Raw genomic sequence first — 26,595 nt, forward strand, 5'->3', positions numbered from 1 at the left:
TGAAAACAAGGAAGGGGAGGATCAGAATTTTGCCCACTGGCTTCATCCCAAGTGCTGCATGTTTAGCCAACCTGTGGACAAAACCTGCATCAGAACCTACAGACAACATGGTGCCCTCCAGGTTTGTTCAACTACAATTCCTGTCAGCCCCACCCAGTATGGCAGTGGTCAGGGATTATGGGGATTATAGTCTAACATCTGGAAGGCACCACATTGAATACCCCTGGCCTACGCACATATAGCTTGTACTCGTTTGAGCCTTCCCCCCCCGCGTATAATCAGTGATCTTGCAGAATTCCAGATTGTATATAGTTAATGTTCACAGGTTTGGCTGATGGCAGATACTGGGAATACAGCTAGCATGTGCAATCCTGCTTCCCTGTCTATGTAGTCGCTAGGCTGGATCCAGACCATTGCATCTAGACTTCATTGAAATCAAAGTGAAAAGTTAGCCACAGCTGACAAATCCCATTGGTGTCAATGGGACCTAAACTGCAGTTAACTAACTTGGCCTAGATCCAACCCATTGAATGCAAAATTGTTACATGAACAATATTTTGAGTTTCCCTTGCAACAAACTGATAAACCACCAAAGCATTTCTATTCTTTTTTAAGAGTGCCAATAGATTTATGTGGCAGCTCAGAATTACTTTTCAATGTTTATTTCATAGTGTTAGTTTAGCAAAGAATATTTCTTCTTTACTGTTATTACATTGGACACAGGATTTCCTCTCCCCCTCCCTTTCCTAGAGGATTTGCCTTTTTTCTTCTTCTTTCTTTTTTTTCTTTTAAGGGACTGGATTTACATGTGTATAAATCAAACTGCTTATATTGCAGTTTATTAAAAGGACAAAAATAAAAAAAGAAAGAAACATCACAGCATATAGTTCGCAAATTCTCAGACAGGTTTTGTGGGCCATCTGAGTATTGTTGAAAAGGCTTCTCACTCTCACTTGGTGAGTGGGTGGGGAGAGGTTTCTAACCTTAAAACAAATACTTTAAACGTTTCAGGCAGGTGGGAAGGAGAGATGAAAAGCAAGTTGAAAAGAGGCAATTCAACTCTGGCTTGAAATGAAATTGGGGATGGGGTCAGTGATGAACGAAGCTAAAGAATCGCTTTCGTTGCCTACGCTTTGCTTATACAGTTTATAGTAAAACCAAACTTGATTAGGTTGGGGGTGGGGTGAGGCAGTTTTTCTGTTTCCTCAGTCTTAAAATGAATTACATTCCAGTGACTGGGGGAAAAATGGATAGAGGGGTATAATCAATTGCTACAGAAAAGGTTGTGTTTTTCATGGGAACTATGTGGAAGCTGCTTTTGTTTAGTTTTACTTTAGTTTAGTTTAGAGTTTATTTATATACCACTTTTTGGCCAAAAGGCTCCTAAAGTGGTGAACAACATATTAAAACATATTATACACAAAAAATTACATAACACATAACCAGTAAAAAATACAGTAAAAATACAATGCAACAAGAACAATGTAACAAGAACAAAGTAAAATTGCAACAAAAGCAATGTTTTCTTTGTTTTCAAATGATGCACACAGTGGTGGTTTGACCTCAAGATTTTTTCGTCTTTCTTGGAAAGTGAAGAGCACATGGAGGGGAAATTATGTGAGTGGTATTAATATTTAGAGAATAGGGAAGGGCTACATTTGTGTGTAGCTTGCTACTGGCTCATTTAACGTTCTCTGACTTACGCTCATAGAAGTCAACTTGGAAACATGATAAAGATGTGTTGTAAGACTCGGAGAATCAGAAAATTAGTGAACAAAGCTTATACAAACCTGGGTATTTCTTTTTAGCAAAATGGCTAATTCAAGATTTTCCACATTGTTTTTGTTGTTGCAAATTTAACAGTATAATGTTAAATTCTAATTATTACTTTAATATGTCTACAAAACTGACAGTTTTGTGACTTACATAATCATAAAAATGTTGTTGATAAGGTAACTTTTAGCATAGGAAAATAAACACACTTTTTATTTTTATTCATTTAACAAAATTTATATACTGCTTGAATGTAAAGACCTCTAAGTGGTTTACAAAAAAAATGATTTTTTTCAATAACACAGTTAAAAACAAGTAATTAAAACATATTTAAAACTATTAAAACAGCTACTAACTAAAAAAGATAAAACAGATTATAACTGGTTATAAGTTAAGAGACCAGGAGTTCTAGATTTGGCGCTGGGCAACTCAAACAGTGAAGTTGCTCCCACAGGATTCTGATGTAATCTGATAAAATAAAAAATCGTCCACCTTAAAGGTGTGCTGAGGAGGCACCAGACCACTTCATACCGCACTGGCTGGACAGCTGTTAGGATAAAATCACCAGAGCCTAAGAATGGTTTTGCTTCCATAACCTCTCTTGCCATTCAGCTGTGACAGCCCGGTTGGAGAAGTGCCCCTTCACCATAAAAAGGCTTCAGATAACCTCTGCTTAATTTCCTCCCTACTTGCACTGAATTTGTCAGCTGTACTAGTTGATAGATTCATGAATCCGCCCTAATTAGCGTTTAACCCCATTAGACTACTATCACTTGAAACTGGTGATAAAAAGGTGTCCTCAGCAGCAAAATTCCTATTCAACCTGAAAGCAGGCAAATGGTTAATCTGTGCTGTAATTTCTGAGAGTGGGCGGGCAGGGTCAACCTTTTAAGGCCACCCAGATCCATCCTCCATTGGCTATTGCAATCCGCTACTTACAGATGCAACATCTCGCGCTCCCTCCCTGAGGTTGGTGGGGCAATCTGCCCAAAGCCCAGGTCTGCAGTGAATGCCTTCTATAAGCTCTCTGAAACTTGATCCATGTGTCAGATTATCAGAGCATTCATTTGAGCATTCATTACTACATTAATGAAAATCTTGCCATTTTATTCTGTACCATCTGAACAAAATTTTTGAAAATGTCATGTGTCAGCAGCATTTGTGTTCATGTCAGATAGCCACTTAATAAACTATCGGAGCTCAGTTAACAAACTACCAAATGATCCTGTTAATTGCATTTGCTATTAGCCAGATACAGTAGGCTGCTCAAAGCTTAAGTGTTCTATAGGTCTGACCAAAGATGCTCTCTGTACTTTTTTGCCATGTATTGACCATTCAATTCTCCTTGAGAGGTAAGGTTTGGGCTGAATGTAGCTACTCCACTGTGCAATAGTGAGGGACCAATTAAAATAGTCCACCCTGATGGATTCCTGAATGTACTGGAGAATTTTCTGGATGGCATGACTGATGCTCCTGTTGAGGCTGTTGTCTCACTGCAGAATGGTGAGATTCATAGAACCATCAACACGATCGCTCCTGAGTGCCCTCGCTATTGCTGTGGAGCACTTAGGTCACCTTGGTACTCCAGTGATCTGCATGCAATGAAGCAGGAAGGTTGGCGGCTGGAGGTGGTGTTTATTTCAGTCTGAACCTGACCAAACATGGATAAAGTTGCACCATGGTGCCTACCGTGTGGCGGTGGCAGCAGCGAAGAAAGCATATTTCTCCACTAACATTATATTGCATTTGCAAGTAGTGTCCAGCAGAGCTTTTCTGAGTGTTGAATGGGTTTTTGTCATTTGACCAAGAGAGTGTTGTTCTGACACCTTTAGAAGCCTGCTGTAACAATTTTGCAAGGCACTTTAGGGTAACATTTATTCAGGTTCAGAAAGAGTTGGATGCACGGTTAGAACAAGTCCAATGGAGGCATCCAGAGCACTATCTGTTCCATCTGTACTGGATCAGTTTCAATTACTGTGACTTGAGGATATGGACAAGCTGCTTAAAGAAGTGCGGCCAACCACCTGCCCACATGATCCTTACCCATCTTGGCTTCTTAGAGCTAGCCATAGGGGGTTGACTAGGTGGGTCCAGGGAATGATTAATGCTTCACTGGAGGAGGGTGAGGTACCATCTGCCTTGAAGGAGGTGGTGGTGCATCCCCTCAAGATGACCTCCCTGCACCCAGAAGTGTTAAACAACTATCGTCCAGTGGCAAATATCCCCTTTTTGGGCAAGGTGCTCAAGAAGGTGGTGGCGACTCAGCTTCAATCATGCTTGGAGGAAACTAATTACTTGGATCCATTCCAGTCTGGCTTCAGGCCTGGCCGTGGCACTGAAACTGCCTTGGTCACCCTAGTTGATGGTGTCTGTTGTGAGAGAGATAGGAGGAGCGCAACCCTGCTCATTCTCCTTGATCTCTCAGTGGCTTTTGATACTGTTCACCACAGTATCCTTTTGGAGCGTCTCAGGGAGGTGGGGGTTGGGGGCATTGTGCTTCAGTGCTTCTGCTCATGCTTCCAGGGCCGCTTCCAAAAAGTAGCTTTGGGACGCTACTGTTTGGCACATGGGAGCTGTCCTGAGGTGTTCAGCAGGATTCCATCTTCTCCTCCATGCTATTTAACATCTATATTGTTGGAAGTGGGGCAGGAGCAACTCCTGTTTGGGTTCTTTTGTTTGTATTGCAGAAGGAAGATAGGGTCCTCCAGCTGGCTAGGCTTGCCTACGTTTACCTGGGTTCTTCTCTACCTAGCTTCTTTCCATTGTAAACTGATATGCTCAGGGAAGCTGACCTGCCCCTCCTTCCTTTGTCTTCTTCTTCAACTGTCAGAGGAGAGAGGAGACATCTCTGTCTTTGTATTCTCTCCTGAAACGTGAGGGCAATATGCAAGTCTGGGCATTGTGCCTCCAACTTAGTTAGTTAGTTAGAACTAGGTATGGCTTTTCTATCTACTATGTATTTCTATAAATAAAGTAGCTTTTCTTATTTTACTAAGTCTCAGTGATCTAAGTGCAGGATAAAAGCCTACTTCTTTTTTTTTTTTTTTTCAATAATTTTTATTCAGATTTTCATAAAACATACAAGACAAAATCATAAAACATTCAAAGACAAAAAACAAAATCAAAAATAGTTAAACAAAAAGAAAAAAAGAAAAAAAAAAACAAAAATAAAAAATAAAGAGTAAAATATTGACTTCCCATTTGTCAAAGATCAAATCAGTTATAAGTCTATAATATATAACAATCCTGTCTCTTAAGTCATATTATAAAATCACTTTCCTCCAGTAGTTATCTTACTTAATCATCAAATCTCATAAACATTACTTTATTCTTTCCACAAAAAGTCAAAGAGAGGTTTCAATTCTTTAAGAAATATATCTATCAATTTTTTTTTCCAGATAAGCATATCGATTAATCCATCTCATTACTAATTATGATAATCTTATTGTCATAACCATAGTCAAAATAAACATTTCAATTAATCCATCACATCAGAATCTGTTAGGTTCAATAATTTCAGTAGCCATTGTTCTATTATCTCTATTAGTTCCATTTTCCATCTTCCATCTTCAGTAGTCTTGTTAAGTCCAGTAATTTCAATATCCAATCTTCCATTATCAGTATTCCATAATAATCTTGCTGTCAAAGCCATAGTCATATAGTAAGAGTCTGATGGGGATTACCTCTATCCCAAATATTTTCTTGCCATCCATTCTGAATAGGTTGCTGAAATACTGCTGTAAAATCATATCTCTGTTCTTTTTTTCAAAATACACTGGGTCATCTCTTAAAAGTTTTTCCATTGTCACATGGCTGCAGTTAATTCCATAGATTTTCTCTATATTGGGCTCCATCACATCATTCCAGTCCAGAAGATTATCCATGCCATTGATAACTTTATCTCTAGAATCTTCATTCATTTCTTCAGAGATAACATTGAGTTCCAAACAATAGATTTTATTTCTAAAGTCCATAGACTCCAAATCTTGTTCCTGTTCCACGTTGGTTCCAATCTCCGGGATCTCCTCTCTCACAGGGACCCCTATTCCAGTCTCCAGGGTCACCTCTCTCACAGGGACCCCTGTTCCAATCTCCGGGGTCTCCTCTCTCACAGGGACCCCTTCCAGGGTCACCTCTCTCACAGGGACCCTTATATCTTTAATCTCCTGCTTCATTTTACTCAATTCAATTTTCATTATCTCAATCTCATCCATTATTTTCTGAAACATAGTTATTTCCAGATTTTCAGCCACTTTCTTAATTGCCATTTTAAAAGAAAAATATAGGAAAACCACTTCTTATTTCAGCAACAATTGGGTTAATACTCCAAACTTGGTGACATCACAGTATAAACAGAGCAGACAGCCTTATCTCTCCAATAGTTAAGTAAACAAAATGCAGTTCCCAGGATCGAAACAATTAATGGCAATCGTCAAGAAACAGATTCGTCAAAATAAAATAGACCAAAAAGAGAGTAGTCTCAAAACAGTATAATATTTTTCAAAATAAAAATCTGGAATAGAAATCCCTCTTCTGTGTATATCTTTAGAATGCAAATCCAGGACAGCTTTTTGCAACAAAAACAGAGATAAGCTATTAATTAGTGCGTAGCAGAGAGAAGTTACGGCTCCCCAGTGAGATGTCAAAAACCGATCAATCTGGCAAATCTCTTTTAAACAGCAACAATTTAAGTCAAGTAAAAGAAAAATATAGAAAGAAGGGTGCTTGCCTGTTAGTGCGTTCTCTCTTAGAAGATAAGGTGAACGTTCGCTTTATCAGATAGAGCTTGCTGTTAAAAATCCGTCCCACCTTCGTCGGCTGGACCTCGTCCCATAAATTAATGAGATCTGGTCGTCCCAACAAAAATAGGCTTTGAGGTTAATCTCTTCGTTTCTCCCTACCCGGGAGAAGTTTAATCAGTCAAAAAAAAAAGAAAAAACTGACTGATATATCTGAATAAGCTTCTTTTGAGGCAGGAGCCCGTCTCAAAAGCAGGCACAGGCTAAGTCACCCTTCCCGGAAGTCGATAAAAGCCTACTTCTAAGGTAAATACACGCACTGGCACACGCAGCTCAGACTGCTGGGTGTCTCTGCATATGTGCCTGGGAGAGAGGAATCAAAGTCAGGAAGAATTTGTGGGGGCCCCAATAGGTGTAGTGACGGGTAGAGGGAGATATCATGTTGTGTGGAAGACTGGCCAGGTGAGGGGAACTCGGCCCAGGCAGTTGATGGCTGTGCCGTGTTCAGGTCTTCCACACATTCACAGGTATGCGGGATGTCCTATCAGCCAGCTCTCAGATCTCCGGATGCTGTTTCTTAATGCTGGATCGGTACACAATAAGATCTCCCTCATCCACGATTTAATTGTGGATGAGGCAGCCGATCTGGCATGCATAACTGAGACCTGGGTGGGTGAGCAGGGAGGAGTTGGACTCTCCCAGCTGTGCCCACCGGGATACTCAGTTCAGCATCATGGTAGATCTGAGGGCCGGGGAGGGGGGGTTGCTGTGGTCTATAGGAGTTCTATCCCTCTCTTCAGGCACCATGTCCATGTAGTTACTGGCCTTGAGTGCTTGCACCTTGAGTTGGGCCAGAGAGACAGATTGGGAATTCTGTTGGTGTACCGCCCACCCCGCTGCCTAATGGACTCCCTGACTGAGCTGACGGAGGTGGTCTCGGAGGTTTTGTTGAGATCCCCTAGACTAATAGTACTGGGCGATGTCAACATTCATGCCGAGGCCATCTTATCTGGGGCAGCTCAGGACTTCATGGTCTCCATGACAACCATGGGGCTGTCCCGATATACCACCGGCCCAACCCATGTGGCAGGACACACTCTGGACCTGATTTTCGCAACTGGACATGGTGATAGTGATCTGTATATAGGGAGCCTTACATCAGCTCCTTTGTCATGGACATAGCACTGCTTGTTGAAGTTTAGACGCACGACGACTTTTCCCCTCTGCAAGGGTGGGGGACCTATTAAGATGGTCCACCCCCGGAGGCTGCTGGATCCTGATGGTTTTCAAAAGGCTCTGGGGAGTTTTCCGGCTGATAAGGCTGGCGCTCCTGTCGACACCCTGGTCGATCTGTGGAATACGGAAATGACCCGGGCAGCTGACATGATAGCTCTTGCGCGCCCTCTCCTTTGTAGAGCTCACACGGCTCCATGGTATACTCCGGAGCTGAGGGCGATGAAACAACATAGGAGAAGGCTTGAGTGCAGATGGAGACGGACTCCTGATGAATGCAACTTTGCACTGGTGTGTGCCTATAATAAGACGTATTTTGGGGCAGTGCAGGCAGCAAAGAAACAACATTTCATTGCCTCTATTCAATCTTCTATCTGCCGTCCGGCGGAGCTCTTTCAAACCATCAAGGGGCTATTACACTCTGGCCCTAGGGACGCGATTGAATTTTCTAAAGCACGCTGTGACGAATTTGCTAGGCACTTCCAGGACAAATTTTCTTGCATCCGTCAGGACTTAGATTCCAATATTATAGCAGTTGGATCAAATGAGGTTTCCGGAGCACAGTCTAGTCATGTTTTTTTGGATGAGTTTCAATTGGTACAGCTTGAGGATGTTGACAAGGTGCTTGGACAGGTGCGTGCAACCACTTCTGTGTTAGATCGTTGCCCCTCTTGGCTAATAAAAGCTAGCAGAGATGGCACTGCCGGCTGGGCTAGGGAAGTGATTAATGCTTCATTAGATGAGGGAGTGGTCCCGAACTGCCTTAAGGCGGCGGTAGTGAGACCACTTCTGAAGAAATCTTCCCTGGACCCTGAAAATCTTAATAACTACAGGCCGGTAGCAAATATTCAATTCCTGGGCAAGGTTCTGGAAAGGGTGGTTGCATCCCAGCTCCAGGCACTCTTGGATGAGACCGATTATCTGGATCCATTTCAATCGGGTTTCAGGCCCGGTTTTGGCACGGAGACGGCCTTGGTCGCCCTGTATGACGACTTGTGTCGGGAGAAAGACAGAGGGAGTGTAACCTTGTTGATTCTCCTCGACCTCTCAGCGGCTTTTGATACCATCGACTATGGTATCCTTCTGGGGAGGCTTGAGGATTTGGGAGTTGGAGGTACTGCTTGGCAGTGGTTCCGCTCCTATCTGGCAGGTCGTCTCCAGAAAGTAGTGCTTGGGGAGCAATACTCGACGCCCTGGGTTCTCCAATATGGAGTTCCGCAGGGATCAGTTCTGTCCCCCATGCTCTTTAACATCTATATGAAGCCGCTGGGTGCTGTCATTAGGAGTTTTGGAGTGCGTTTTCATCAGTATGCTGATGATACACAGCTCTACTTCTCCTTTTCATCTTCTTCAGGTGAGGCCGTCAAGGTGCTAAACCGATGCCTGGCCGCGATAATGGACTGGATGAGAGCGAACAAATTGAAGCTCAATCCAGACAAGACTGAGATGCTGTTAGTAAATGGATCCCCTGACCAGATGATGGATGTTTGACCTGCTCTGGATGGGGTTACACTCCCCCTGAAGGAGCAGGTGCGCAGCTTGGGAGTTCTTTTGGACCCGTCCTTGTCACTGGAGGCGCAGGTGGCCTCGGTGGCATGGAGTGCTTTTTACCAACTTAGACTGGTGGCCCAGCTACGCCCATATCTGGACAGGGAACATCTTACTTCAGTCGTTCATGCTCTGGTAACCTCAAAATTGGACTACTGCAATGCACTCTACGTGGGGCTGCCCTTGAAGACGGTTCGGAAACTGCAGCTCGTGCAGAATGCAGCGGCCAGATTGATAACTGGGACCAAGCGGTCAGAACATGTAACACCGATTCTGGCCCGCCTGCACTGGCTGCCTATATGTTTCCGGGCCCGATTCAAGGTTTTAACCTATAAAGCCTTACACGGCACGGGCCCGCAATACCTGATGAAACATCTCTCCCAATATGAACCTACCCGTACACTGCGCTCAACATCGAAGGCCCTCCTCCGGGTGCCTACTCAGAAAGACACCCGGAAGGCAATTACAAGAAAGAGGGCCTTCTCGGTAGTGGCCCCCGAACTATGGAACACCCTTCCTGACGAGGTACGCCTGGCACCCACATTACTATCTTTTCGGCGCCAGGTGAAAACCTTCCTCTTTTCCCAGGCATTTTAGTATTTTTAGTATTGGTATTTTAAAAATAAAACTCAGTTTGTATACCACACTTTTTTGTAATTATCTATTAACTTGCATTTCTTTATGGGTTTAATTATGTTTTTTAACTTTTTTACTGATGTATATCTATATTGTTGATTATGATGACTAGATTTTAAATTGTATATGAAATGTTTTTCCTGTTGTACACCGCCCTGAGAGCCCTGGCTATGGGCAGTATAAAAATTTAATTAATTAAATAAATAAATAAATATACATATTTCCATAACATATATGAAGCCACTGGGAGCAGTCATCAGGATATTTGGAGTGAGGTGTCATCAATATGCAGATGACACCCAACTCTTATCTCTCCATTCCATCTGAATCAGGAGAGGTCACTGAGGCGGTAGATGGTGCTTGGAGGCGATAATGGGCTGGATGTGGGCCAGTAAATTGAAGCTGAATCCTGAAAACACAGAGGTGTTATGTGTCCAGAGTTCTCTTGTCCAGGAGGTGGGGAGACGACCTGTTCTGGATGAGGTAATACTTCCCTGCAAGGAGCAAGTGTGCAACTTAGAGATACACCGGGATCCAGTATTGTCACTGGAGGCTCAGGTGGCATCAGTGGCTAGGAGTGCCTTTTTCCAGCTTTGGCTGGTTTGCCAGCTTTTGTCCCTTTTGGCCAGAGATGACTTGGCTGCTGTACCACATGCCAGACTGGGTTATTGCAATGCGCTGTATGTGCCCTTGATGACGACTTGGAATCTTCAACTGGTCCAAAATGCAGCAGCCAGATTACTGGCGGGGGTTGCTTTTAAATCTCATATAACTCCTGTTTTAAAACAGCTGGCACTGGTTGCCAGCTCATTCATTCATTCATTTATGAGATTTATATCCTGCCCTTCCTCCCAGTAGGAGCCCAGGGTAGCAAATTCAAGGTGCTGACTCTAATGTTTAAAGCCCTAAATGACTTAGGTCCCAAATATTTGAAAGACCACCTCCTTCCCTACAGACCCTCTCAGGTGTTGATATCAGCACAGGAGGCCCATTTGCTAGTTCCACCATCCTCAGAAGCTTGGGGTGATGGTGGCCCAGGAGAGAGCATTCTCTGTGGCAGCCCCTGAGTTGTGGCACTCTCTCCCTACTGAGGTGTGTCTGGCAACCTCACTGTACAGCTTTAGGTGAATGCTGAAGACACACATCTTTACCCTGGCCTTTGACAGCAGAGATATATACTTTTAGGGCCCACCCTATTTTGCGATTCTGGTTGTTTTTAGTAGTTTTTAACACTGTATTTTAAAGTTGTCACCTGCCCTGGGACCTCTGGGTGAAGGGCAGGCAATAAATTGTTGTTGTTGTTATTTAAGGTGACTGTTTAATTATTCTCTCAAACTATAGCACATAATTTTTTCTTGGAATATAAAAATTAAAGAACGTTTCATAACATTTTAGTATTCACATAACAAGAATATGCCAGATTTGTAGGGGGGAAAGCCTGCATATTAAGTGGGACACATAAACTTATTCATTTATTTTATTTATTTATTATTTTATTTCTATCCCATCCTTCCTCCCAGCAGGAGCCCAGGACAGCAAACAAAAGCACTAAAAACACTTTAAAATATCATAAAAACAGACTTTAAAATACATTAAAACATCTTTAAAAGCATTTTTTAAAAAAAAAAGCTTTCAAGACATCTTAAAACAAAGGTTAAAAACATTTTTTAAAAAGGTTTAAAACATATTAAAAAGCAATTCCAACACAGACACAGACTGGGATAAGGTCTCAACTTAAAAGACTTGTTGAAGGAAGAAGGTCTTTAATAGGCACCAGAAAGATAACAGAGTCTATTAGATAAGTCTATTAACTTCTTATTATTAAACTTAAAATAAACGTATTTTATCCACAGCATTACTATCTCCATTGTCCATACTGGTGGGGTCTTCAAGGAATAAATCTCTTATTCCATAGTGTCAGATTAAAAATCAAAATTATCAACATCTTGCATTTTGAGAAAATCAGGATTAAAAACAACTGTGTGTCTGAAATAATTACATCTGAAAGAGCTCTTTACTTTAACTTCCTGCCATATTTTCTTTACAATTGAATATACCCCCATTCCTAATGTTGATATGTCTCTTGGGATACTCCCAAAGCATTAACTCAGATAATTATGAAAGACCATCACACAGTTTTATACTAGATCTTAAAAACATGTTTTTTTCAGAAAATAAAACTTTCTAGCCAGACAACGGCCATAATTTCTAAATAAGTAATTTTCTCTTTTCTTGTCTTAATGCTAAAACAGTCTGTTGGGACTCATGCACTTGAAATAATGCAATGTTTATAAGATGCATTAAAAGAGGTTCCATCAATTTCTATAAAACTTTAAATGTTTCTCTTTGATATTTTATACTATTAAATCATATGCTGTAAACCTTTGAAAATCTTTTGCTGTAAAAAAACAACCTATAAATATGGTCAAACCTTTGTCTTCTGTTCTAGGCACACTTCTCTAACAATCTGTGCTATATATACCTCAGGCAATCATACCTGGCCTGCTAATATTTAATTTTGGAGTTTCTCTCTAAAAAGTTCATTTGTAATGTCTGTTTTACAATTGTTTGTTTATTCTTTGGATTTATATACCACGTTTTTGCCAAGGCATCCAAGACAGCTTGCAGTTTACAGTTCTGTATTTCTCTCACCCACTCACCAGCAGATAAAAATAGAACACAAACAACTCATGGGGATTAATGTGAGAAAGATTACTGGCATGCACTTAAATTCTGAAGATCTTCTTTCTTAAAGTTTGTTCAACCAGGAGCTTTAGATCCATTTGGTATCTAAAATTACACACTGATAGGATTCAGATGCATTCTCGCATGCTCCTTGCATTCCTGCTGAATCAGTGCATTGGCAACCTGAAAAATTCCTTTCCAAATATGTACACCAGGCATGGGAAACCTGTAGTCCTCCTGATGTTAGACTACATCTTTCATCATCCCTGTCCATTGGCCATTCTAGCTGGGGCTGATGGGAGTCCAGCAACTGGATTACCACAGATTACCACTCCTGATGTACACAACCTGATTCAAGTCACCTTCACACCCACCATTTGGGCTGGAGCCCTTCATATGTTGATGTGTCTGTAGGTTCCATTTATTTTGTTGGGTTCACTTGATACATTGCTGTTGTCAGTTTCACACTGTTAGTATAAAATCTGTTGGCTACAGTACTACCAGTTTTGTTATAATTATCCTACACATTTGCTTAATCATTTCTACATTTAATAGGCACTCTTCCACAAAGTTTTGAGGGTGAGGTACAAACAAAATTAACTTTATTGTTCTGGCTCCCAGCAACAGGACCAGATGTGGGACTCTCAGCTTGATTATTGCCAGGAGCTTTAATCCACAGGTCAGCACACAACTTGAACATAGGTCTGGATACAGCTTACAAAATCTGTCATCACTACAAGGAACGAGATGGCATGGCTACTCGAGCAAAAATATTGTCTCAACACCAGACATACCACCTGGATCCCCTTAATAAAGTACGGGGCAGGCACAACTGTTTTTATGGGACTTTTTTCTCATCTTGGGACTGGGCAAGCAAGCAGGTAGTCCTACTGGTAGGCTACCTAACGGGCTCTGTTTGTTCACACCTGCGCTACCAATGGCATGTCTGTGGTGATGGGGCAGGGACGACTCCTCTAGACCTGCCTATGATACCTTCTCCTGAACTGTGGATGGCTCACCGCAGGAAATTGCTTGGCTGTAGATCTACCACTGTGGATCCACCACCATGGGTGGTGAGATCAGAGGGTCTGGTGGTTCAACCCCTTCATCCACATCAGCCTCTCCCTCAGGAGTGGCGTTGTCAATAGGTAGATTACTGGGCTGTTCCCCAACAGCCTTGTCCACAGTGCCCAAACCTATGGGCCCCTCCTCTGGATCTCAAGTCTTCTCTTCAGAGCAGTCCTGCCAACAGTTTCCATGGGGCTCATGACATCTATATTATAATCTCAGCCTGTGGTGTATGGAACATAGAATCTTTTTGAGGTGTATCTGTCACTAATCCATGGATTCTGCCACTACAGTTCAGTATCATTTTTCCTCTCTACCCTTTTAGGGTGAACCTGGTGCAATGGGAGAAAGAGGAGTCCCTGGGCTTAAGGTTAGTAGAGAAAACCCTATTATTTTTCATTTCATTTTATAAGGCCTTTATAGTTCTTATCTCATTTATCATTATGACCAATAGGTTGGGGTATAACAGTCACCAAGCTCACCCAATGAACGTCATGATGTAGTAGGAACCTGAATTATAAACTCCAACATCCATACCTAGCATAGCATACCTGGGATCTGCATGAGGAAGGGGATTTGGCAAAAGTCATCACCCTCTCCCCCCTGCAGATCTTTCCACTAAATCACTTCCATTGAACAGAAGGGGTTTGAAGTCTGGATCCAAGCCATTTTTTGTATATAAAAAGAATTATTGTTTTGCTTTCAGGCTTTGTTACTGGAAGGGCCAGAGCTCAGTAGCAGAGTGTCTGTCTGCCTGAAACACTGGAGAGCCTCTGACAGTCAGTGTAGACAATATTGAGCTAGAGGGACTAATGGCCTGACTCAGTATGTTGGAGTCTACCTTTGTATTTATAGTCAGTGATTCAAAGGAAGAGTGTTTCACTCCATCCATTATTTTACAATAAATGCCTGATTGTTTCACATCACCTGCACGTGTTTCTTTGAAGTTATACTTCAGTGGTAGGATATCCTGTTTTCCCAGCTCTCAGAACTCCAAGTTGTTTTACCTGGAGAATCTTCCCCCAGATATCTTCCCCCAGATACCACATCCATTGCTTTTGTGATTGTTGTGTGGAATGTGATTACATGAGATTCCAATCACCTATTGGTATTTTGCTGTTTGGTGACATTAGTGACAAAGCAATCCAATTGTCCTTCTCCAGTTGAATTTCTGTTGGGGTAAAAAAATGAAATGGACTGCCTTCAAGTTAATTCCGACTTATGGGTGACCCTATGAATAGGGTTTTCATGGTAAGTGGTATTCAGAGGGGGTTTACCATTGCCTTCCTCTGAGGCTGAGAGGCAGTGACTGGCCCAAGGTCACCCAGTGAGCTTCATGGCTGTGTGGGGATTCGAACCCTGGTCTCCCAGGTCGTAGTCCAACACCTTAACCACTACACCACAAAAACCCTAACATTATCTTGTTCTCGGTATTGATATGTGAAAACCAGTGCTTTTGTTTCCCCCATCCCCTCCCCCCACAATAAATAAATAACAGTGATTTGGCTCCCAGTCAGCATCATTATTTCATGAGCCTTTTCATGGAGGTCTATTAATGGCTTTTAATCATGATAGCTGTATGGAACCTCCCATGTTCAAAGACGGTATGCCATTGAAAGCCAGTTGCTGGGGAGCAACAGTGGGAGAGAGCCATTGCCTTCAAGGCTGCTGATGGGCTTTCTGGAGGCATCTGGCTGGCCACTGTGGGAAGCAGCATTGACCTTTGTACAGATCCACCTGAACTTTTAAGCTGATCCAGTCTTTTACGCTTTTTAAACTTGGTTTTAAAAATTATTCAGAACAAACCGGCATTCGCCCCAGTTAAATGAGAAATGAACTTGTGGTAAGCCTACCCACTTGCATGACGAGTGCCCATAGAGCACTTGCTTTGCATGCAGAAAGTCCCAGGTTCAATCTTCAGCTGATTGCGTGTAGCCAGCCTGGGAAATATCTTTAACTGAGACCCTGGAGAGCCACTGCCAGTCAAAGCAGACAATAGGCAAGATGAACATGTAGCTGACCTTGTTGAAGGCAGCTTCCTATCTCCCTCAGACACAGACTTCAGCAAGAGTGTTCTCTCATTGATCATATGGGAATGGAAATGAAGGTTCCAGGGAAATAATGCAATGGCTAAAACGTGGTTAGGGGACATTTTGATCAAGCAAAGTGGTTCTAAATACCTCACAGTAAAATAAAAAAGAACACTTTGTTCTACTGCCAAAATGTAGTTTCATTTAAATTTAATGACTTTGCTGTAGCTTGTCCGATTACTTCAGCCGTGCCAGTGTTTCTCAGGATGCACATCTGCCTCTCAGCAGAATTTGCATGTCATATTGCTATTGAAAGCTAACTGGGAGAAAAAAATGTAAAAATTACAGGCTTGCTTTTTGTCCATCAGAAAAGAACACAGGCCTTTGGGGAACAGTCATTTCTCAGTCCAGAATCCCAGTGATGACGCTTAATGCTTAATTAGTTTCCATGGCAGTATCTTTTAGAATTGCAGAGGAATCAATAGCCCTCAAATGGGATTTGAATGAGCTACAGTGGTTAAGCTTGTACAAGATGAGCTGTCAGGTTCAGAGAACTGAAAGGAAGCTTGCCAATATGCTGTTTGTCAAGCCGTCAGTAATTTAAAAAGCAACAGGTTTAAGTTTTCTTACATTGGATTCTGAGACTACGTAACTGTCCACCAGATTCTGAAAATTTATCTGTAGGCTGACACTTGCTGAAGTGAACAGATTCTCACCTGTATCTCCATTTCTCTGCAGTGCAAAAGCCGCATCCGCACTATTCCTGTCTGTTATAGTCTCTATCAGTCAGTCACAGTGAAGTTTTATCTTACGGCCAAAGCCATCACAAGAATGAGTAGTCATTGGTTTCCTGTTGCTCCAGAGGGCAGGACTGGAACCAATGGAAATTTCAAGGAAGCAATTTTCAGCTAAACATTAGAAGAAATGTCCTAACAGTAAGATTGCCTTTTGCAGTGGAAGAGGTTGTTTCAGAAGGCAATGGGCTCTCTTTCTCCTGAAGGCAGCAAACTCACAGCAGTTCATAGTATGTACGAACATGCCACATGACATGATGTTAGTTTTTTGACATATATTCACATGCTGGCCCTGTAGAGGTGCTCAGCAGCACCCAGCCTGTGCTTCTGGTGCCACGTCCCAGTCTGTCTTGGCAACTGTGCAAGACGCCATTATTTTTATAAGATTATTACCTGCTTTCACCGTAAGGTCCCATTTGCTGTGAGGCAGTGTGGGAGTAGTTAAGGCTGTATTGGTTGTTGCCAAGCAATTGACTGATAGCAATTCTAGTAAAACAAGGAGGCTTAAGAAGGATTTGGAGTGTGGGTTGCTGCCGCCTGTAAGAGGGCAACTGATGGCATCATATACAGCTGACACTGGACAGATGAAAAAGTGGATGGAAGCAGATCAGATCAGTAGAAATAGGAAGCTTTCTCTCATTAAATTAATTATGTTTAAAAGATAAGATATAAATTACACTATCTATTTTGATAGAGCCTCCTATTTCTGATTGATCAATTTCAGCACAATTAATGCTGGCACTGTATCCTTAAAAAACACACAAGGTGACTGAAATATGTGCAGTGGTTTCTTTTATATTTGTTTTAACAAACATCTGATAGTTCTGCACTGTTTGTACTTTGGAACCATTAATGCTCTGAAATTTTGTTTCCTGTCTTTTGTTTAAATTAGGGTGATCCTGGGCAACGAGGAGAAAAGGTGAGCTCCACACTTGCCTTAAAAGTGCACCCAAAGAACTCTAAAATCAGTATGAAGAGAGTTTCAAAGCTGGTCTTAAAGCTTTCTTAAATGATCAGAGTAAAAGTGGCAGCTGAGGCAATCTTGTGTGTTTCTGGGATCTTGTTGAAAACTTGCTGCAATTTGGCATATACATGTAATAAATAATCATGCAAAGCCATACTGTGGCTTAAAGTGAATGCATGAACATGTGGGCTCCTGGAGAGGAAATCGCAGCCTCTTTGCTCCTCCTCAGTCATTTTGTTGCTGTGCTATGATAAGCCATGGTTTGGTCAACTCTAGTGCGTCTTCCAAACCTGGGCTCATGATGTAGCTCTTTCCAGTCTAACCATTAGTTGCCTTAACCAGGTTTGTCATATGGTTGTCTGAAATGAGAACTATGTTTCAGTTTAATGTCTGCCTGCTTACCAGGATCGAACTATGGTTTTAAGATCCTGCTTAGTAAACGGACATTCAACCACAGTTCCCTGTTTTAGATGTGACAGGAAAATGTGGTTAAAAAGCCCTTGCTATCGACTCCCTGAAGCTGGTGCACAAGGGGAAAAGTTTGTGTAACGGACTAACACATGTAAGTAAAATGGTTTATTAACAGTGCACACATACGCTTATCTGCTCAAAAGTTAAGTAACATTGAGTTCAATGGAAATTACTCCCAGCTAACTAAATACAGGACTGCAGACTAAGGCTGCAATCCAATACACAGTTACCTGGCAGTAAGTCCCATTGGACCCAATGGAGCTTTCTTCTGAGTAGACATGTACTGGATTGCAGCCTAACTCAGGATTATTATCTTCAAATTGTCTTCAACAACATCCTCCAAGAACCTTGAAATGTAGGAGTGGGTTGGTGGAGTTTTTGCATTCATAAAAGTCCCTCTTTTAGGATTATGACCCTAAAATGTAATTAGAAGTTTCAAGAACTATATGTCAAATTTAAAATAATTATTTATGAATTCTTTGTGAATCAGCCAGAAAGCTGCAAAACTTATCCTTCACGTAATAATTCTCAGCTTTCAGCCCTTATTTTTTTCTTGAATTGGTGAATGTACTCTTGTTTGTTTTGTTTTGATTTTGTTTGCTTTAATTTTTAGGGTGATGTTGGAGAAATTGGACCCAAAGGTGACTCAGGAGAAAAGGTACAATTCATACTGAGTATTGATAAAAAGATGAGTTCACAGTAATGGGGGGGAAATTAGCTCAAAGATGTATTTTGAACAAACAGTTCAAAGATTTTTTTAAATTTTTATTCTTTATTAAAAAGCAAACAAACTTAACAATAAACAAGGTACAAAAATTGTCGTATCCGAGTGTATGCTTCACACTTTTCAGTGACTGGCTGAGTACGAACAACATTTTATTCGAAAATAATAGAGGCCGAGCACTTGTTTTTTGTTATCTAGTGCATGCACAATCTAGATCTGTTCCAGGTTTTTTGCCCCTGAAAGCGCTTCTTATATGGTTTCATTTGCAGATGGATTCTGCATAACCTGTAGTGTGTCCATATGAAAAAAGATGCAGGCAATCCTGGCAATGGAGGTGTTTCCACACCTCCCCAGTGACGTTGTGGTTGGGGTATACCAAGATCGCAATCACCATTTCCTTTTGCAGGGAGAAAAAGACATGGATAACATAATCAAGGGCAGCATTTTCAAATGTGTATTAAGTAACCACACCCACCCTTGTGGATGGCAAGATCTAGAATCAATCTAGATTGAAAGCAGCATGTTGAGGACAAGCATGAAAATCCTGGATATATATTTTTGGTGTTACAAATGGGTTAGTGTGTACACAGCCTGTGTGTGGGTACACACCCACGTACCTCCCAGGTATTAAATACTTATTCAGTGTATACTGCTATCTTTGCAACATAGTCTCCATTTCCCAGGATAAACTAACGGTGCACATTTTATGCCAACCCCACTCACTGACCTGAAGGTCACATTAGAAAACAATTATAAATAAATTATAAACAAATTTGATACAACTGAATTTCATAGCTTCTTTTCTGCACGCAGTGTTTCTTTGTTTCTGTAAATAATAGAGTCAGGGCAAAACTATTTTGACGTATTATTTCTCAAAGCATGTAACCAATTTTGATTGCTTACAGTCAAGCGAATGTTGCAGACACTTCAGTCTTGTTCAATCTCACCATCTTAACAAAAGTTTCCTTTCATTAATTTGAGAATGTTTATATCTGTAGTGCTTACAGAACAAATTCAAGGACATCCAATTTGAAAGTCAGGTGCTCCATCACAGCAAAGCTTTTTCTTTTTTAGTGAATATAGTATGAGTCTAGTATCATCCTGTCATTTGTGATACCTGGTTAGATTTAAGTTCTCAAGATAAACTCCACGATGAGCTGGAGAAAAGGGATCATTGCTCTGGCAGATCTTGATTAAGAATAAATAGATGGTCTGAGCTTTATTAATTTAGAGGTTTCATCACACAAAGCCTGGCTGTTGTTGTGATTTCCTTTTGTTTTTTCTAAATAGTTACAAATATCCTGAGATAGATTTTTTAAAAAACATGAAGGGATTTACCTTCTAATGTTTGTATCTGTCTATATTGGTTGTGAAACGTTAAAATGAATCTGTAATAATGCAATATAAAATGGTAGAGACAGTGAAACATTTTTAAAAAGAAACCCTTTCCTTATCTTGCTCATTTTAATTGCCTGTTCATCTTTGGTCTCACAATAGTGTGATGTTGGTGAGCATATTTTATCCTGCTGCAGTTCATTAATTATTATTTTTATGTTCCACAAAGTAGCAAACATGGCTTCCCCCACCCCATTTTATCTTCACAACAACCACCCTGTGAGATAGGTTAGGCCAAGAAACAGTGACTGCCCAAGGGATCATCCAGTGAGCTTTATGGCTGGTGAATGGTGATTTGCACCTGGGCCCCCATGGATCTAATCTGACATTCTAACAATACTAGTGAGTACAGCAGCGACTCACTGGGTGGGGCTAGCAGATGGGTTTCTGTTGCTTACCAGGAGGGGGAAGGTGGTAGAGAGGTGGGCACGATGTAAGTGCACCAGCAGAGTCAATATGGTGATCCTGATAGTGCATTTGCATTGTGCCAACGTCCATGCTGCCTTGCCCCTCCTCCTTCCAGTAAGCACAATGCAACCAACCAGCTGGGAAGCTTGCATAGCAGCACCCCTCCACCTGACAAAGTGCTTCTGCGTTGCTATAGCTAATGGTTTATGTCCTTGGTGAGAATTGCTTCTTAAATTATATTCCTAAAGAAAGGTTACTCCAAAGCAAAACAAGCACTTGTGGTTTCCTCCTTTCCCCCCTGTTTATGGTGCCTTCCTGGTTTTAATCTAACAACTACATCACACTGGTTCTCAGCTATAGCAGATGGGTGAGCATCACCCATAAAGTATTTCAGATTGTTTGTCTGCTAGAACTGTTAAGTCACTAGTTGATTTCCACATATGATTATTATTTCTGGATTTTATTGTCCAGGGCGACCCTGGATCTTCGGCTGCAGGAATTAAGGTAATGCATAAATCATAATCTTTCTTCAGTAGCTTTGTCACTAAATGCCAACATTAATTTTACTGCATTTTATTTGTTTATTTCCACCTTGTATTTATCCCAACACCTATTTAATAATCTTCTGTTTTATAATTTGCTTCTTTGTTTTAGGGAGAACCGGGAGAATCAGGTCGACCAGGACAAAAGGTAATGCTTCATAGTAATTAACTTATATATTTGCAATTGAGAATAATGCTTCATGCATCTGATGAAATGCTGTAGTCCATGAAATCTTATTCCATAAAAATTATCTCTTTAAGTTACCACAAAACTGTGGGGGGGGGTTCTGCAAAAGACTTAACACAGTTACCCCTCTGGAAACCTAAATGGTGCCTTTCCTCCTTATTAAATCTGTGAGATGAAACAGTGTTCATTTATTAAGTTCCCTACTACACCATAATTCATAGGAATCAGTCTTATACTGAATCAGACCTTCAGACCTCAAGCTTAGTGCTGACTACTCTGACTGGCAGTGGCTTTCCGGTGTCTCAAGCAGATTTTTCCTATCACCTGTGCACCTCATTCTTTTTAAGCAGGGATGCTAGGGTTTGAACCTGGGACATTCTGCATACAGAACATGTACCCTACTACTAGGCAATGGTTCATCCCCAATTAGAAAATATATATTTTTCTAATGAACAATACATAAAACATTTTAGCACATTCTTCACTGAGTTTTTAAATTTGGCGTGATGATGGTAGTAGGTTTTGAAAACCACATTATGAACCTTTTAGCACTGTATCGAGGAAGCAATTTTCTCATCAGTTTTACACATTTTACTTCCAAACTAGAAGTTGATAGCAGAAAAATGATAATGATAACCTTGCACAGCAGATTTTTATTGTCTTCACTAGGCTTTAATATACCCTGGTTATATTAAACATCCTATTGCAAAGGTCTCTACAAACATCAGCATTTGAGTATGTGTAGCTAGTTTCCATATGCTACACATTTCACCAGCATTCAAATTTTACATTGGTAAACAGGGAGGGGATCATCATTCTGTCTCAGCCTCTCTCACTGTTGTTGTTATGTGCCTTCAAGTCAATTACAACTTATGGCGACCCTATGAATCAGCGACGTCCATTAGCATCTGTCGTGAACCACCCTGTTCAGATCTTGTACTTTCAGGTCTGTGGCTTCCTTTACGGAATCAATCCATCTGTTGTTTGGCCTTCCTCTTTTTCTACTCCCTTCTCTTTTCCCCAGCATTATTATCTTTTCTAGTGAATCATACCTTCTCATTATGTGCCCAAAGTATAATAACCTCAGTTTCATCGTTTTAGCTTCTAGTGATAGTTCCGGTTTAATTTGTTCTAACATCCAATTATTTGTCTTTTTTGCAGTCCATGGTATGTGCAAAGCTCTCCTCCAGCACCACATTTCAAATGAGTTGATTTTTCTCTTATCCGCCTTTTCCACTGTCTAACTTTCTCATCCATACATAGAGATCTGAAATACCATGGTCTGAATGATCCTGACTTTAGTGTTCAGTTCTTTGCATTTGAGGACCTTTTCTAGTTCTCTCACAGCTGCCCTCCCCAGTCCTAGCCTTCTTCTGATTTCTTGACTATTGTTTCCATTTTGGTTAATGACTGTGCCAAGGTATTGATAATCCTTGACAAGCTCAACGTCCTTGTTGTCAACTTTAAAGTTACATAAATCTTCTGTTGTCATTACTTTAGTCTTCTTGACGTTCAGCTGTAGTCCTGCTTTTGTGCTTTCCTCTTTAACTTTCATCTGCATTAATTTCAAATCATTACTGGTTTCTGCTAGTAGTATGGTATCGTCTGCATATCTTAAATTATTGATATTTCTCCTTCCAATTTTTACACTTCTTTCATCTTGGTCCAATCCCGCCTTCCATATGATATGTTCTGCATATAGATTAAACAAGTAGGGTTATAAAATGCACCCCTGTCTCACACCCTTTCCGATGGGGAACCAACCGGTTTTTCCATATTCTGTCCTCATAGTAGCCTCTTGTCCAGAGTACAAGTTGCACCTCAGGACAATCAGATGCTGTGGCACCCCATTTCTTTTAAAGCATTCCATAGTTTTTCATGATCTACACAATCAAAGGCTTTGCTGTAATCTATAAAGGACAGGGTGATTTCCTCACTCAGGGTGAGTTGCTTGGTCCGTTCCATTATCCAATGTATACAACATTTGCAATATGATCTCTGGTGCCTCTTTCCTTTCTAAATCCAGCTTGGACGTCTGGCATTTTTTGCCCCATATATGGTAAGAGCCTTTGTTCATCATCATCATCGTCACTGTTTACTTGTATGCCACCTTTCCGAAACAATTTATGCACAAGGCGGCTCACAACATGAACTGAAAAAAGTTACACAATTCACTGTAAGAAATAAATTCAAATGGTCAATAAGTTAACAAAAACATCTTAAAAAATTTACAATAAATTGATACATCCTTATAATTCCTAATAAAATCCAACAATAAAATACAGAAGCATAATCCAAATAACATCAAAACAAAAAACTGATGAGCAGAAATTAATTTTTTACCCAAACAGAAGCCCCTAAACAACACCCCACAGTCAAGGTGGTTTCTGGAATCTTCAGATAGTGATACCTTTTGTAGCTGCAGTCAGTCAAGGTCCCACCCTTCCAGGCCAGGTGAAAAGAGGCAAGCAAGCAGGGAGAGGGTCTTTCAAACAAGATGGTCTCTGTTGTAGAATCATGACCATTCCTTTACTTGCATGGGATATTAAGGCAGTAGTTCGATAATTACTGCATTTCCTGGGATTCCCTTTCTTTGGAATTGGGATGTATATTGGAATGCTTCCAGTGTGTGGGCCATTGTTTAGTTTTCCACATTTGTTGACAACTATTTGTCGAAATTTGCACAGATTCAGTCTCACTAGCTTGTAGCAACTCTATTGGTATGTCATCTGTTCCTGGTGATTTGTTTCTTCCAAGTATTTTAAGAGCAACTTTCACCTCACATTCTAAAATTACTGGTTCTTCATCATACAGTTCCTCCATGAATGAATCTGTCATTCTTGCATCTCTTTTATAGAGTTCTTCAGTGTATTGCTTCCATCTTCCTTTTATTTCATCTCAGTCGGTCAGTGTGTTCCCATATTAATTATTCAACATTCCTACCCTTGGTTCAAATTTCCCTTTAATTTCTCTAATCTTTTGGACTAGGGTTCTTGTTCTACCCTTTTTGTTGTCCTATTTCTATACAATAGCCAATGTAATAGTTCTCTTTGTCCCTACGTACTAGTTGCTGTATTGTCGCATTTAGGGTTCTAATCGTATTTCTGTCTCCTCTTGCTTTTGCTTCCCTTTTCTCTTTAACCATTTTAAGAGTTTCTTCAGTCATCCATTGGGGTCTTTCTCTCTTTTTAACTAGAGGTATTGTCTTTTTGCATTCTTCCCTGATATTGTCTCTGACTTCATTCCATAGTTCTTCTGGTTCTCTGTCAACTAAGTTTAAAGCCTCAAATCTGTTCTTTATTTGATCCTTAAATTCTTCTGGGATGTTATTTCAATTGTATTTTGGCAATATGATTGCTTTGTTGTTCTTCTTTAGCTTTACTCTGATTTTTGATATGACCAGTTCATGATCTGTACCGCAGTCTGCTCCTGGTCTTTTTTTTCAGAATGTATGGAACTTTTCCATCTTCTGCTACCAATTAGATAATCAATTTGATTCCTACATTGAGCATTTGGTGATGTCCACAGGTATAGTCGTCTTTTCGGTTGCTCAAAAAATATTTTCGCGAGAAACACATTATGGGATTCACAGAATTCAATAACTCTTTCTTCTGCTTCATTGCTGTCTCCTAATCCCCATTTCCCCACAATTTCTAGTTCTTCTCTGTTCCCTACTTTTGCATTCCAGTCCCCCATAATTATCAGCACATCTTGTTTTTGGTGTGTGATCAATTTCTTCCTGTACTTCTGCATAAAATCTCTCCAATTCCTCTTCTTCTGCATTTGCTGTTGAAGCGTAGACTTGGATGATAGTTATGTTAATAGGTTTTCCTTTTAATCTCATTGATATAACTTGCTCAGACAGACCTTGCGTTATAGCTCTTAATTGCTTTTCCTACAGCTCTTCTTACTATTAAAGCAACCCCGTTTCTTCTTAATTTCTCATTTCCTGCATAAAATATTTTGTAGTTGCCTAACTGAAAATGTCCCATTCACATCCATTTTAATTCACTCATGCCAAGTATTGTAATATTGATGCATTCCATTTCTTGCTTGACAATTTCTAACTTTCCGTGATTCATGCTTCTCACATTCCATGTTCCTATTGTGTCTGTTGTACAACTCCGGACTCTCCTTTCGCATCTGTGCGCATCAGCATCTGGGCTTCCTTTCGGCTTTGACCCAGCTGCGTCATTAGTCGCAGTGCTACTCGTACTTGTCCTTTGTTCTTCCCCAGTAGCTCGGTGAGTGCCTTCTGACCTGGGGGTCTCATCTCCCAACACTATCTCATGTTGCATTTCGGATACTCTGTTCATAGGGTTTTTGTGGTAAGAGGTATTTATTATTATTATTATTATTATTATTATTATTATTATTTATTTTATTTGTTCCCTCCCTTCCTCCTAGCAGGAGCCCAGGGCGGCAAACAAGGCACTAAAAACACTTTAAAACATCATAAAAACAAATCTTAAAACACATTGAGACAAAACAGCATTAAAAACATTTAAAAAACCTTTTTAAAAGGGTTAAAAACATTATTAGAAAACATATTAGGCAATTCTGACACAGACACAGACTGGGATAGCTCTCAACTTAAAAGGCTTGTTGAAAAAGAAAAGTCTTCAAAAGGCACTGAAAAGATAGCAGAGATGGCGCCTGCCTAATATTCAAAGGGAGGGAATTCCACAGGGTAGGTGCTGCCACACTAAAGGTCCATTTCTTGTATTGTACAGAACAAAGCTCCTGATAAAATGGTATCTGCAGGAGGCCCTCACCTGCAGAGCACAGTGATTGACTGGGTATGTAAGGGATAAGACGGTATTTCAGGTATCCTGGTCCTGAGCTGTATAGGGCTTTGTACACCAAGACTAGAACCTTGAACTTGGCCCGGTAGCAAATGGGCAGCCAGTGCAATTCTTTCAGTAGCGAGGTGACATGTTTGCGATACCCTTGCCCAGTAAGCAGTCTCGCTGCCGCATTTTGCACCAGCTGCAGCTTCCGGATCAACCTCAAGGGCAGCCCCACATAGAGTGCATTACAGTAATCCAGCCTGGAGATTACCACTGCGTGGACAACAGTGGTCAGGCTATCCTGGTCCAGAAACGCCGCAGCTGTCTCACCAGCCGAAGCCCTGGATAGGAAAATGCGGTGGACTATTCCCCATAAAATGAGATGTTTATTAAAATAATAGGGAATACCCTACCTATGCAATCCTTCATTATTATTCTTTGCTGTTAGTTTTACAATACAATTAGTTTTACTGGGAATACATTTCTTAAAATGAGTAATTGCCTGAAGGAAAAAATAATTAGATCATATAAAAATGACACGCTGGGCTGTAAAATGTTAAAATATTTCACTTTTTATGACACAATTTGTGCTTCGTTGACTGGGTATT

The 26,595-nt window shown here is 40.8% G+C and overlaps 1 protein-coding gene across 1 annotated transcript in view; it reads left to right on the forward strand.

Annotated features, from left to right (window-relative positions):
* LOC133364551 (collagen alpha-1(XXV) chain-like) overlaps positions 1-26,595 on the forward strand; it is a 234,213-nt gene that overhangs the window by 115,991 nt on the left and 91,627 nt on the right. Inside the window, exons 11-15 of the mRNA XM_061585422.1 lie at positions 14,008-14,052; positions 17,399-17,425; positions 18,555-18,599; positions 20,940-20,972; positions 21,123-21,158. Coding sequence (XP_061441406.1) covers positions 14,008-14,052; positions 17,399-17,425; positions 18,555-18,599; positions 20,940-20,972; positions 21,123-21,158 — 186 coding nt within the window. The remainder of the gene's footprint in view (positions 1-14,007; positions 14,053-17,398; positions 17,426-18,554; positions 18,600-20,939; positions 20,973-21,122; positions 21,159-26,595) is intronic.

Source organism: Rhineura floridana, chromosome 9 (genome assembly GCF_030035675.1).
Source record: "Rhineura floridana isolate rRhiFlo1 chromosome 9, rRhiFlo1.hap2, whole genome shotgun sequence".
Lineage (NCBI taxonomy): Eukaryota > Metazoa > Chordata > Lepidosauria > Squamata > Rhineuridae > Rhineura > Rhineura floridana.